The 14,872-nt window shown below is 39.2% G+C and overlaps 1 protein-coding gene across 1 annotated transcript; it reads right to left on the bottom strand.

The window, feature by feature from the left end:
- Window positions 1-2,727: 2,727 nt before the first annotated feature.
- On the bottom strand, window positions 2,728-14,614 carry LOC131253674 (NADH dehydrogenase [ubiquinone] 1 alpha subcomplex subunit 1). Its single transcript, XM_058254785.1, has 3 exons — window positions 14,444-14,614; window positions 14,241-14,335; window positions 2,728-2,983 (listed from the first exon to the last, which is right to left on the bottom strand). Exons 1-2 carry the CDS (start codon window positions 14,543-14,545, stop codon window positions 14,243-14,245), a joined length of 195 nt encoding a protein of 64 aa, XP_058110768.1. The 5' UTR covers window positions 14,546-14,614; the 3' UTR covers window positions 2,728-2,983; window positions 14,241-14,242.
- Window positions 14,615-14,872: the final 258 nt, after the last annotated feature.

Below are 14,872 nucleotides of genomic sequence, written 5' to 3'. Positions count from 1 at the left end.
CTACTTGTAAGGAAAATTTTGAAACTACACAAATGCCCTTGAAAAAAGCTAAGTTACATAGCATAAATTCAGCTATATTTTTCTCTTCTCATGATATCTTTATCATTAAAATGTCTTATCATGTCCTTTGAATATTCTTAAATTTTACCAACACATCGTATATTTTTATAGAAATCCAAGCAATCTGAATCAGTTGCTCAACTTTGGATGGAGCACAGCCTAACAAATACAGTGTGAACATGATACCATCTGATCTTATATTTTAAGACCTTTGGTCCACCACAATGAACGGTTAGAACCACTCATCAGGCAATCACCACTTCATAGATGCCTCACCTCACCAATCAAAAATTTGCCGAGCCCATGGAAGATGGGTGTTTGAGGAAGCCAAAGGCCAAAGGCCAAAGGCTCATCCTCAATGAGGGATAGTGTGGCAAGTAGCTCCAAAATAGAGTCAACGATGGCCAAAGTTGGAGATTCTTCCATCTAAAACAGCTTTGGTTAGGGCCTTAGAAGATCTTTGTGTATTAGGAAGCCAAATCCAAAACACATAAGCTGACTGTGGAGATACTGGAGACTACTAAGATTTTAGGAGATCTTTGCACATTAGAAAAGCCGAATTCAGAACATATAAGCCGACTGAATGTGAAAACACAGGAGATAAATGAGGATTTTAAGTACACAAGTAAGAGCTTTAGCTAAAAATATGTATATGTATGTCAGCTCACAAAACTACTTCTACGATGCAATGCATCTCAAAGGGGGCATCCGCTCATAAAGCTAATTTCACAATGCAATGCGTCTTAAAGGATCCATGTTCTTTTGAAAATGCAGAATACAAATGTCAGGTTAAAAAAGCAACCATGGATGAGATATTTGAGGGAAAAAAAGAAAGATGTAAGATCTTGTTTAAAAGCTCTAAGTGAAGCCGATTTCCTGCAAATAGCTGTACAAGGTCAAGTGCTGTTCTCATCACAGGCAGTCACCACTTCTATATACACAATGTGGCCCACCTGATTATCAGACAGGCCTGATTATTTGATACAAGACATCTAGACAATGAGGATCACCTAATTCGCAGCTTGGATCTTGCTTCAGCAGAGGGGCACAATAATCATGTTTGCAGTGCATGTATGACCATCCAAAAAAAAAAAAACACATTGAGGCTGATGTGCTTTTGGTACCAGCCTCTAGACCCAGCTGCAGCTATTTGCGGGCCACAGATTGAATGGTCACGATTATATGACTTTTTCGCAGTTGAAAAACTGAATGAATAGTTGGTTCAAGTTATGCCGTCGTCTTGTGATCAGAAGCTTGGGAGGAAGGTCCAATTTTAAAAAGAGAAACTTTGATACTCTGGCAGTGTGACTGATGATAGGCAGGTGGTCGGAAATAATTAGATATTGCATATGCAGAATAAAAGTAATTCCAATTTAGCTGTCCAAATTACGGATCCCAGTTAAATGTACCATGCACTAAAAAAAATAAAAATTAAGATTATTTGATTATCTGAATATCGGATTGGGGGACATTTATCGGACGGTTAAAAAAGAAAATATCCAATGGTCCTATCTCAACTAGCGTCCACAAATCAGATGCAAAAATTGGACGAACTTGATTTTGGGACTGTTGTTCATCATCAATGACACATCACAATTCTGGAGTGCATGCATATCAAGCATCATGTGATGCCAGAGTAATAATTAAAAAAAAAAAAACTCTTCTAAATAGCACATGTACATCACTGCTAACCAACACGCCAGCACATGTGCCAACATGTTACATATGTGCACCATCTAAGCTTTCCACAGTGCCATACTGTCCAGATAATCTGGCTCAAAAATTAAGGGTGGGCCAAGGCACACATAATAAATGGACGGATAGAATAAAAAATAAAAAATAAAAAATCATTTGACCTTCAATCCCATTTATTCCCCCTTGATTTTTGCACATGATGATCTAAAGACATGGCCTATCACATGGACAGCTCGGATTTTGTACATGTGCGTGAACAGAACTGTATATGCGTGTGCGTAGCAAACTTCTTTATATGCATAGGATGCATGCAATCATGGTTTGCCAACCTGGTGATCATGGAGCTCTATGGGCGCAGTAGACGTGGAATATCCAAGCCATCCATCAGGTGGGTCTGATTGTATGTCCTCAGACAAAAATAAAGCTGGTAAACTTAGGTGGGCCACTGTATTAGAAACAGTTGGACGGCTTAGAAAACTTCAGGCAAGCATTTGTTTCATAAATTGTGGCTCACCTGACTAATGGACCAACCTCATTATCGGGCCAGTGTATCTACATAGCGGCACCCTTCTGATGGATGGATTAGATCTCATTCCTGTGCCATGCTGGCGCACATGTGGCCTCCTCATCAGCTACTTTTTACATGTGTAGGCTTAGCAAAGCTCAAGATCATAGGTAGGATGTCTATGCATAATGTAGATTGGCATGTGTAGTGTCGTCATTCATGAGCACCACCCATGGGAATTAGATGGTCCATGTGGTGGGTCCTACAATGTACAGCCTGCATCAGGAAGGTTACATCGATCGGGCAACCGTGGCCTTCGAAATGTACGGTAAAAGGATTTAAGTCCAGGTTCTCGGGGCAAACTCTGTTGACCCTCAAATGGGTGTGGTTTTCGTACCAAGGAACAACCTAGCAGGGCCCACCATATGGACGGTTAGGATAAGCCAAGCATATATAGACACTTGACAGTGCAAAGAACCAACATGGGTTCATCACAAATATTGATTAATTCAAACCAATGAGGAGTCAAATCTCAAGCCTTAGCCCTAAAAGTGCAGTCCACGAAATTCCACAAAATCTCCAGTGTGGATAAACAGACATCAGGTCCAGGATGGTCTTAAAATAAAGAGTCCAAGATACCTCAGATGCCCATCTCTTCGATAGTTCTGCTGGATGAAACGAGCGCTTTATTTCGATGCAAGTCTATCACCTGACCCACAGTTCCTGTGTATTAAAGTATCGAAACCATAAGTATTATAGCACAAATAACCCAAAATGGATGAATTGAATGACAAAGGTATGCAGTGCCTACAGAAGTACCATCAGCACGTGAATGTGTATGTATAAACGCCTTTGCAAACATAAATATGCATTTGATAATAGGGATTTTTACTGCAGAATTCCTAACAAATTCGGATTTTACAAAATAATGCCTCAACAAACTGAAATTCACAGGCGGTTTATAAAATAACGCCTCAAAATACCAAACTGCCCTAGTTTAATTTTTCTTTAAAATGTAATGAGTATGACATCCAACCTGCAACCCATGGTGATGTTTACAGGAACCATAAATCTGGCCGATGGAATCATCCTATATGGGCTGCACGTGAATTTTGATGTTTCTGGGTAGCATACATTGGTCCCACCTTATGATCGTATCCACTGTATTTTTAGTTTGTTTGATCATCATGGTGGGGCCCATTAGTTGGATGTGGTGGATTGGTAAACATACCACATTGGCCCACCAATCCTCGACTGCACTAGTTAAAGAGAAATTAATTAGGGCATTTGCATAATTACACCCCTCCAAAGGCAACTCCCTGGGATTTCCATTTGTGCAGACCTTATTTGGTGAAATCCAAATTTCTGAGTTTGGTGGTAAAAATCCCTTCATAATAATACACGAGAATCTTTCCTGTTTTCAACACATTGATGTGGACCATACGTTTGGTCCGACATGCTCTTTGTGAGTCACCTTGAAAAAATCACCTTGATAGTATGACTATAACCATCTGATGGATTGCATGCAAAAACATATGGCTTGGACCTGTGTTCGAAATATCGGTATCGTGTTATGTATCACATCTTTGGCATATAGGTATGTATCGGTTATCGCACGGGATATATCGTTTGTATCAGGTAATTTATCACACTTTTTGGGGGAAATGGGGAAACCTTCAAGAAAATGATTGAATTTTTTAATGAAACTTCAGGAATTGTTAAAAAAGATCTTAATACACACTTTCTTTTTTTTAAAAACAACGTACTGAAAATCTATTAAAGAGGGGAAAAAACAAGGAAAGCAAAAAAAGAAACAAAAGGAGCCGAACTGCTGAGATAGCAGAAAGCCCCTAACTAGCTAAAAAAGAAAGATCCACACTATTCAAATCCTTAACATTGACAGCCCATTCTAAAACCATCCTTTTAGCCCTAACCCCCACCGCTTTAGCAGCAGACGATCTATCATTGAAGCACCGTTTGTTTCTTTCTTTCCAAACCGCCCACCAAATCGCTAGAATAATCATACGCCAGATCTTCAATTTGATTTTTCCAAGCTTGACCCCGTTCCACACTATCAACAACTTCGCAGTGGACTCCGGCACACACCAGGAGAGGGAAAAGAGGTCGCAGAAATGAGAGAAGATGGAAGAAATAAAGGAGCAGTGAACCAACAAATGGTTCACCGATTCTGCCTGACACATGCAACACAGGCAAATGTTGACTATCTGCATGCCTCTCTTAGCCAGATTATCAACAGTAAGAATCCTATTTCAAGCCGCTAACCACCCGAAACATCTGAACTTAGGAGGAGCATGATATTTCCAAACAAAAGGAGTCGCATCGCCCGGAGACCTGTCCGCAGAGTAAAGAGCGGCATAGAGGGACCTGACTAAGAATGCCACCGACTTGTCAAGCATCCACTCAATACTGTCTCGCTGCGAGGAGATGATCTTGGATTTGTAGATGAGATCGTGCAACGCCATGAATTACTCCACCTCACCATCATAAAGGTTTCTGATGCAAGTTATGTCTCAAACAAAGTGGGCGGAAGTGGAGTAACCACATCTATTAATGAGGATGTCTCTGTCAGGAGAGAGGCGGTAGATCCGCGGAAAAGAGAATTTGAGAGGCTTTTCCCCAAGCCATAGATCTTCCTAGAATCGAGTAGCTGACCCATTTCCCAACACATACCTACTGTTAGCAATGACGGGATTTTTGGCCTTAAGGATACCTTTCCAGATGTGGGACGCCTTGTAATATGAACTATCCTTAGGCCACCAATTCCCATGAGAAGCACCGTACTTGCTTATAACTATCAAAGTCCATAGGGCATCCTTTTCCGGCGCAAATCGCCAAGCCCATTTACCCAACAAAGCGGAATTCATTAACTTCAGAATCTTCACATTCGCACCTCCCTCGCTGAAAACTTTGCACACTTGGGTCCATTCGAGCAGATGAAACTTGCGCTGATTTTCTTTACCAAACCATAGGAACTCCCTTCGAATTTTTTCCATGGTCTTAAGCACCGACCCCGGACATTTGAATAACGACATGAAATAGAGGGGGAGACTGGATAAAGCTGCTTTGATCAGCGTCAACCGACCACCCAAAGAAAGATACCTGCATTTCCAGGATGCCAGGTACTTTTGAAATTTACTGGTGACCCTATCCCACATGCTCTTCGACGGGGGTCCCACTGATAGGGGCAGGCCAACAAAATAAGTAGGGAAGGACTCAATGCGGCAACCAAGCATGGAGGCAAAATTTTGAATAGATTGCTACGGGACATTAACTCCAAGAAGCTTCGATTTGTTCAGATTGATCCTTAAGCCCAAAACCGCTTCAAAATAGCGTAGAGCAATTCTTAATACACACTTCTAAATCATAGCATCTCAAAAAAGAAGTGCAAATAACAGGTTTCCTTTGTATAGTGGCCCAAGCTATGCGTTGTTTGACTGAACTAATACAACTATATTCAAATTGAATGCATGACATTTAGGGTGTATGTAATGATCATTTCATCAAACACTCCTAAATACTTTGAAATTAGTTTGAATTGATGGCTAGTTAAAGGAAAAATTCGAAAAAAGAAAATATGGAGAACCAATGGATATCGAAATCAAAGCTCAAACTCTATGATTTTTCGTGCAAAACATGAAGAACCAATAGATTTATAACTATTTGACACTGATTTAACATAATTTCAAAAATATAAAAGGGGACCGGAAATTGAAAATGATCACCAGATCGAACATGTGGGATATATTGGCACTAGCTGTGTTTTGTATCGCCCAGGTGGGATACAAGATTTATCGTGGGATATATAGGCCGATATCGTCGATATTTAAAACATTGGCCTAGACCATAAAGAATAGGTAAAATTATCAATCAAAACCATCTATGTCAATAGGAGACCCACCTTGGATTGCTTAGGGTTTTAAGAAAAAATCACTTTGGTCAGATGATAGCAACCATATGATCTCATGAGTTGTGTATCAATACAAGCACAAACATGAAAGAGAAGGGAGATCTATAAGTTATTTAGAGCATTACTTAAAAACCCAAACGCTTGACTCGACCCGACTTGACTAGATATGGAATAACTATTAAGTACATATATTTGTACTTACAAAGAATATTTAAAGGGTTTTGCTAATGTCCCCACCTTCATGGGGGCATTAGCAACATCCCCAAATCTTTTAAACAGCACAGAGGGTGACCTATTGTCATCTGAACCATTCATTCACTCCAACAACTAGGAAAAAGGCATGGTGCAAGAATCACACAGATCGGATGATCCCAACCCTTTGAGCGAAGCCAATTTGTCAAAATTTCACTGAGTTGAGTTGTGACCCAGCTGAGTTTCAAGTTGAGTCAGCAAGTTTTAGAAATTTGATTTAGATTGATTTTTTTTTTTTTTGAAAGGCAATGATATTTTTCTATTAAACAGAGAAAAACTCGAAAGAAGAAAACAAACCAGAAGAAGACCAAAAGGAAAAATAAAAAGGGAAAAGCAATAGCCCGAAGAGAAGAGAAGAAACGAAAGCCCAAACCCCCAAACCCCATACAATCCAATCAAGGAATTCAATCACTAAAGAAAACTAAAACCCTCGAAAACACCCCGCCCTCAACACTGCACTATTTCTAAAGCAGTGGTTATTTCTTTCTGCCCAAAGGGCCCAAAACATCGCAAGAAGAATAACTCACCACTTTCTTTTCCCAGCCGCTCCCCCAGCTACCCCATGCCAGTTACTGATGAGAGCTTCCACAGAGCTTGGCATAGCCCAAAAGAGTCCAGCCAAACGAAGAACACTCCACCAAATATCAGTGGCAAACAGACAGTGAATGAACAGATGGTCGACCGATTCCTTCTCCTGCATGCATAGAAGGCCTAGATTTGGGAGTTGCATCCCTCTTCCACGCAGATTTTCAATTGTAACGACCCTATTCCTGCCCACCAACCATCCAAAAGCTGCGACTTTAGGAGGAACCCCATAAACCATAAGGGTCCTGTGATAGCGGAGGATCCTGAAACCTCAGGAATAGAAAGGGAGCTATAGAACGATCTAACTGAGAAAAGTCTCATCTCAGTCCGCGATCATTGAACAGCATGATTTAGAGTGATACAACTAAATTTTTTGCCCATTTATCATAAAATGCAGGCATGGTTATACAATCTTTACATGAATGCATACATGGGCATAAGTTAGCACGCAGGTGCACGCATGCACGTTTTATGAGTGTACAACAGTAACATGTGCATGCATATGTGTACGCATATGCATGGACATACATCCAAACACAAATGTGACAAGCTTACCACCTATTAAAAGTGATACTCTAGGATGACATCACCAAGCAACATATCACAAAAGTCCAAACAGAAGAGGAAGACTCGATTAGATTATCTATTGATACCAGGATACCGATATAAAAAAAAAAAAAAAATCACCCGTTAAGAGGAAGGATTTCTTGAAAAGATATCTTGGTTGGGTTTACAACATGGAAATCCAACACCCTGTGCAAGAGTTCGGTCTGGAACAAGGCTTATTGGCCACGAGCCAGTAAATATCTAATGGTTAAGTTCTGAAAGCAGTAAAGAATCAATGTGACCGTGATGTTTTACTCACATCCAATCCATCCATCATGTGATACCTTCCTATTCTCCTTGGATCCCAAAACTCAGTTGGACCTCACCATGTAAAATCATGCCTGAAACCTCTAAAATAACGTGTTGTGGTCCACCTGAGTTCTGGAATGGCCTGAGATTTGTAGGAATTTTTTCCGTGATTTTCATGCGATTCAGACTGGTAGATCATATTCTAAAAAAAAGTTTTGGAATGGCCTAATCTTTTGTGTGTCCATTTGTCCTCTTTGGACGCATCTTTTGAATGGATTATATGGCATAGAAAAAACACGGTAGGCCCTGCATATAATCTGAAAGGTTTTTAATGGTGGGCATCCCTATTCTAATTATTCCCTGTGGCGTGGCCCACCTGATTTTTGGATCGGACAGATTTTTGGGGTCCAAGGACAACATTAGGGACTGCAAATTGGATGTCACTAAAACATCACTACGGGCCTCACATATCGATCTGTAAGTTGAGCTTATCCTAGAAATGTTCGTATTGGATCCAGCGTCAAGCAACAATCATATCTCCCTGTTTCCAAAGTAAGTATATATTGAGTGAGGACAGCAAAGAAAGTTACAAAAGGCTAATGCATAAAGGAGCTGAACTTCAAATATGATGGCTCAACTGCAAACCGTGAAAGCAATATGATCCCTCTCATCACTCCCTCTTTCGCAGGGGACCAGCAGTCTCACTCGCATCCCTCAATGCAACGGAAGCAATTACACTCAAACTAGAGGATAAAGCTATAATTTGGGAGAGCGACAGAAACTAATTTCCAGGGGCCCGGCTCAGTTAAGGACACCCATTTGGAAGCATTACCAGAGTCACCTTCAACACCCAATAGGAGATTTCAGATACTACAGTCCACATTTGGCAATCGTGTGAGAGATCTGGGTCATTCATTGTGTGGCCTCATCATGTATGTGCCATGGACAGAAACGCAGGTTTGATCAGTCATCAATTGGATGAATGCACATGTACGAAAAAATGGATTACTGTAAGGGAATTTTACAACAATCCATATTCAATGTACCCTTGTGGCTAACCAAATGATTGAAGGGGCCTATTTCTTGGTCAGAAGGCATAACTGTGGGCCTGCCTGATGAACTGCCAAGATCACACTTGCGCATGTTCAGAGAGTAGGATTCGAGCTCCTACACACATTAGACTCAGATGCAGTTTGGTCCTTTCAAGTTACCAGACAGGAAAAGCCATTGGACAGTAAATCATAGTCAGAAGACAGTGCAGTCAGATGATTTTCATTTACATCAACAGTCATGCTTGAAGAAGCAACTGACCAGTTCTGGAATTGGCACTTTCACCACCCATATGTATTGTGGATGTTGACAGAGAAGACCAAGGTAAGAAGAAAAATAGTTAAAATAAGTGGCAGATGCTTAAATGAATGCACATTAGAATGGAGCAGAAAGGAAGAGTTTCTATTGTGGGAAAGATTTATATGAGCAAACTACCGATTTTCAGACATGTTTCAAACTATATCCAATCGTAGAATTCAATTGGTTAACTAAGTATTGACTCAGCAAGGTCTTTGCTATGGGTTTCAAAACAATCGAGGAATATTCATTCAAAACGCATTTCAAACAAGATAGGTGATTAATCTAATTCTCCTTTTCTCTTGACCGTAGATTTCAGAACTAATGCTTAAGTTCTGAGATGTAATATCTAGGATTTACATCAATGTTGGGTTAAAGTTCTAAACATAGTGTGCCATAATGGCCATTATGGGGCCATAAAGGCCGTTACGTAAAGGTAACGGTGGCAACTGTTACATGCTAAGGGCTCTAACGGTCGTAACAGGCATTACGGAAAAAATGACCCATAACAGCCCGTTACACCCCCAGTAAAGGCTGTAACGCCCCCTAACTATCCATTACGGAGCCGATACAGGTTTTTTGGAGTTTTTCTTTTTCAATTAGAGAGAGAGAGAGAGAGAGAGAGAGAGAGAGAGAGAGAGAGAGAGCCCGTATCGTAAAGGAAACGGTGGTGGCCATTACAGCCACCATTACCGTTATGAAATACCTTGGTTCTAAAGAATAATGAAAACTCTAAAAGAAAAGGAGCACTGTCATGATGGAGCATGGCAACAGCTTGAGTTTGGAGAGATGAGAAATAATCAAGAAAGATGATATTTTGATTTGGAAAGGATGTACAACAGGTCTGAAAAGACTTAGGACTTAGCAAGGAACATTTTTTCCCCATTGCCTTCTTCAAAATGATAAGCTCTGTCTACAAGCTTGTCCCAACCCAAGTAAAGGAGGGTTCATGTCAAGTGGGCAGCCAGTCATCAAACCTTTGCCCAGACAATATGAGGATTCCTGTTTGACTCTTGATGATTGGTTAGGCAACATTTGTAAAGCCAACCCAAATGGCTAAGACAAAGCTATGATGGTGATGTCTTTTTTATTTCTTTTTTTCCAACTTTAGATATCAACAGTTGGCTGGACACCATGTGAACTTCTCAAAACACATTGAGGCTAGAATGAAGTGGTCTGTCATTCCACCATGTATGATTCAAGAAGAACCAATGCATTGAGTTTTCCAAAACACTCGCAAATAGTTGGACGAATTGAAGTCCCATGAGTTGAAATTCCCAAAAAACAAAATAAGTGGGGTTCTACGATTCTTAGGTTGAAAGACCTTAAATCCCAATTGGTACCTCTTGGTCCACCTTGGTCTGGGTGAAGTAAAGCATGTTAGAGTTGTGACACTTTCACGAGAAGACAAGTGTTGTTGCTCGACTATGTTGAGTTGGTCCCTCACCTTGGTCCAGGTGGAGTTACGCATGTCAGGATTGAGAACTTACACTGGAAGGAGGGTGTATTGGCTAGGGTTTTGGCCTACAGATAATAAAAAGGCTCGGGTGTTCTGATGATTATTGTATTGGAAATGAAGGCATTCCGTACACATATGCATTCACATTGCATCCATGGTTGAAAGCATGTCTCTTATTGAAAACTAAAACTTGATCCTTATCTTGCAATTATTTTCAATTATAGACATTACACATCATGAGATTTTTGATATTTGGCTATTTTAGAAGAAAAAAACTGCCTTATTTGATAAATTGCTATATTTGCAAAACTGTTGTACTTAAAAATTTGCTTTTTTTTTTTATACATTACTATTATCGGAAAATAATTAGAAAATAATTAGACTTTGAGAATTATTACTTATAAAAAGTTTTGTTCATGGAACGTTTTATATTTAGAAAGTGTTATTTTTGGAAAGTAACAGATTTTTGGAACTTGTAAGATTTTTCTCTCACTGAACTGTAAGTTCACCCCTTCTTTAAATACAATTTTAAGGGTTCGAAGTGGAGGAGAGTGTGCCGAACAAAGAAGGATTTTAGATTTCTTTCCATTCATAAGTCTAGTCTCATTGAAGTTTTCATTCAAGAATTATTGTAAAAGATTATAGTGGAAGAGTGATTGAGTTTTAAGTAGTGGCGATTGGATATTTTATTGTTTACATTTGAAAAGTGTATGTGTTGTGGAATGATATTGTATAGTTTGATGTATTGGATTGTGATTTATGGTTCATGCTTGTATTATATACGAGTCATGTCCTGGAATGTGGGATTGGGGTCTAGTCAATGCAAGTGTCAGATTTCGGGGCGTGATATTATCTATAAAGACAACCTCAAATAACTGGGACAAGGCCATGACAATGATGACATTGTTGAACATGAAGTGGTTGTTATGCAATGTTATCAAGATCAAGGGGATCATGTCCCGACGGTCCTGCTTCGCCACTTACACTAATGTTGTTGTCTAAATTTCTACTGCCAAACTACCCAACAAGTATAGGAACCTTGTCAATTCCCTAAGAGGGATTGATGATAGGAAGTGAGAAAAGGCGATTCAGTTGCTCAATGAGTATATTAGAGACCAAGTGCCCGTGGTGTTTAGTTTGCTCAAGAAGATTGAGGTTAGGAAATGAAAACGGTTTCATTTGTGAGAGTGACAAAGCCACACAATGTAAAAGCCTCTTCATGAGATGGTTAATCAAGGGGTTGGCGGGGTTGTGCATTTGCACAATAGATAATGTGTTTACCCCAGTTAGGGATACTTTAAGGGGTATTTGGGGACATTGAATACCTTGGAAATTGGAATCAAAAAGGTTTTCCAAGAAAATCTACCTTTTTTCCTGTTTACATAAATAAATTAGGATTGGAAATCGTTTTCCATTGCCAAGATCCTATTGAAAGATCATGGATACCAAGGCCTTTTAACAACGCTGTTCAATGTAGACATCCAAGGTTACATGAGAAACAACATTCATTGTTTGAACAATGCCCTTCTAACATTTCTAGAACTAAACTCCTGGCCAAGGTGTTCCATAACGGTAAACCGTTATGATACGGGCTTTACGGCCGTTACGAACTTCATATCAGCTGTTATGGCTCCTTTTAAAACCTATTATAGGACTGTTACAGCCCATTTTTCATGTAATGGCCAGTTCAACCCCGTAACGCGTAACAGTTATGACCATTACCGTTATGTAACAAACGATATGGCCATTACATAACCGATTCAGGATACCATGCTCCAGACCATCTTTTCAACCAAGAGTTTCAAATAGGCCACTTCATAAAGAGGAAGAGAGAGCAGTTATGGCGATTGGAGAGGATTGAAAATCCTTAGATTTTGCATCATATCTTTTAGAGAAGGATAAAGAAGTGGCCTTTTTAGATATTCAAGAAATTTGCAATTTTCCATTTCTTGAGGATTCCATGTTAGTTTTTCATGTCCACATTTTACCTATACCTCATCCAAACACACACTTAGGTGTCGCTTGGTAAGTTGGATTTTGGGCAGTTGTGGATTATGGGTGGATTTCATATCTAGTAGGATCGAAAATCCTTAAAAAAAAAAAAAAAAAAAAAAACTTCTTTATTCCTATTCTAAAAGGTGGGATTCAAAAATCTAAGGATTTTAGTCATCTCCATCCGTCATAATTGCTCTCCCTGCTCTCTATGAAGTGGCCTTTTTAAAAAATCATCATCATCATCTAAACCGTATCCTAACTAATTGTGGTTGGCTACATGAATCCTTTTCTGCTATTACACTCATTTGAAATGTCGTATTGTTTAGATTCATGGTGGAAGTTATGGCACAAGTTTGATCCCAGCTGCCAACTTGACACAACCCTCCTTTATCTAGGTTGGGACCAACAATGAGAGCATAAAACTCCCAAAGAGAAATGTAATAGACTACTAGATACATTGATTACAATCAAAAGCTATCTAATAGTCTATTGGCCTTATTGAAAATCCAGGTTGAAAATACAAGTTGCCAAAAACAGCGTCTTTCTGAATTCCACAAAAGGCCACTTCTTCTTCTTTTTTTATCCTTCTCTAGAACGTGGGTTGCAAAATCCGAGGATTTTCAATCATCTCCAACTATCATAACTGCACTCTCTTCCTATCTATGAAGTGGCCTTTTTGAAAATTCAGGTTGCGAAACACAATATCTGAATTCAACAGAAATGAAAATCTAAGCTACCAAACACAACTAAGAGAATGAAGATCTCAGGGATTAAAAATTCTGTATTTGGATTCCTAAGTTAAAATCTAAATCCAAGGAGCCAAACAATCCCTTAGGGGCTGTTTGGAGTGAGGGATTTAGGGTAGGGATTTGTGATTCTCAAACAATGGACTTTGGAATTTGCCAAATTCAAATCCATAAGTTTGACAAGTTCATGGATTTGTCCAACCCATAGCCTCATTTCCCTGATCCCAAAATGGCCATAGTGTTTGATTGGGTGAAAAAACCTGCATGAATGAGATATTGAGACTATCTCTTGACAAGTTGCCAGCAGGTATGGAATCCGTGACTGTAGACTTCGCACTGAAGGAGCTATTGTTAGGAAACGTCCTCAAGTTAGGAAATTGACTTAGTGAAGAAGACTCACAATTTAAATTGAGTTATCAGTCTTACAAGCGCTTCACCATCTAAAAAAGGACCCAAAATCCAAAAGAAAAAAAAAATCCAAATAAAAAATCAGCAAAATCCATCAATCTCAAGCCAAAAACAACATTAAAAACAATGTACTTTCAAATTTTGAAGAAAGAAATAATCCAAACACCAAATCAAGCAAAACACATCAACCATCATGCCAAGAAATAACAGAAACATAAACAACCAATAAACACTCATCCCAAAAAAAAATCCCAAAAACAAAATCTAGCAAAACCCATCAACAATCAACCCCCAAAAAAATCAGAAAAATCAAAACTGCCACAAAAACAAAAGAATCCAAACACCCAAAGTAAAGAAAGAAGAGAGAGAGAGAGAGAGAGAGAGAGAGAGAGAGAGAGATTTGACCTTCAATCTTGAGCAGCAGAAGACATCATCTCCATAATCTTCTTATCCCTCCTTTCCATAGCAACATCCCACATATCACTTCCAATATGCTTTGGCTGTTTCAGAATAATAAATAAATAAAAATAAAAATCATTCAAATTACAAAAGAAAAAAAAAAACCCTGAAAAAAAAAATAAAAATTGGATTTCATTTAAAAATCATACCCTGCCATGGGCAGCCTTGTGTATGTAATACTGAGCATTTCCCATAACACAAAGCATTCCAGCTATGATTCCTAATGGAAGAACTGCTTCCAACCAGATCATTTTCTCTTCTCTCTTTCTTTTTCTTCTGTTTTTTCTTTTTCTTCTGGTTGAGATCGAGGAGGACGCTTGGTGTGTGTATCGTGTATATGTAGAGGAGTTATTTGATACTCCGGCGGAAGCGGATTGCGTACTGAGTAACGTAGTACCCTTAGCGTACTGAGTAAACTGTGTGGGGTCCATTGTTATTTATTTATTTTATCCACTCCGTTAATCCATGTTAACATATAATTTTATGTCTTGATCCCAAAAAATAATAAAATTAAAATCTCAAGTGGACCACACCACAGGAAATAGTTTGATTGAACCTCTGCCATTGAAAATTTTTTG

This window comes from Magnolia sinica, chromosome 8, assembly GCF_029962835.1.
Source record: "Magnolia sinica isolate HGM2019 chromosome 8, MsV1, whole genome shotgun sequence".
Classification (NCBI taxonomy): domain Eukaryota; kingdom Viridiplantae; phylum Streptophyta; class Magnoliopsida; order Magnoliales; family Magnoliaceae; genus Magnolia; species Magnolia sinica.
This window is presented reverse-complemented; position numbering and strand designations above follow the sequence as displayed.

Bases quoted from the DNA above. Each gene is read 5' to 3' on its own strand.
- LOC131253674 (XM_058254785.1), bottom strand. From the start codon at position 14,545: ATGATCTGGTTGGAAGCAGTTCTTCCATTAGGAATCATAGCTGGAATG. The intron at 14,336-14,443 runs GTATGATTTTTA...ATTCTGAAACAG, and splicing joins ACAAGGCTGCCCATGGCAGG to CCAAAGCATATTGGAAGTGA.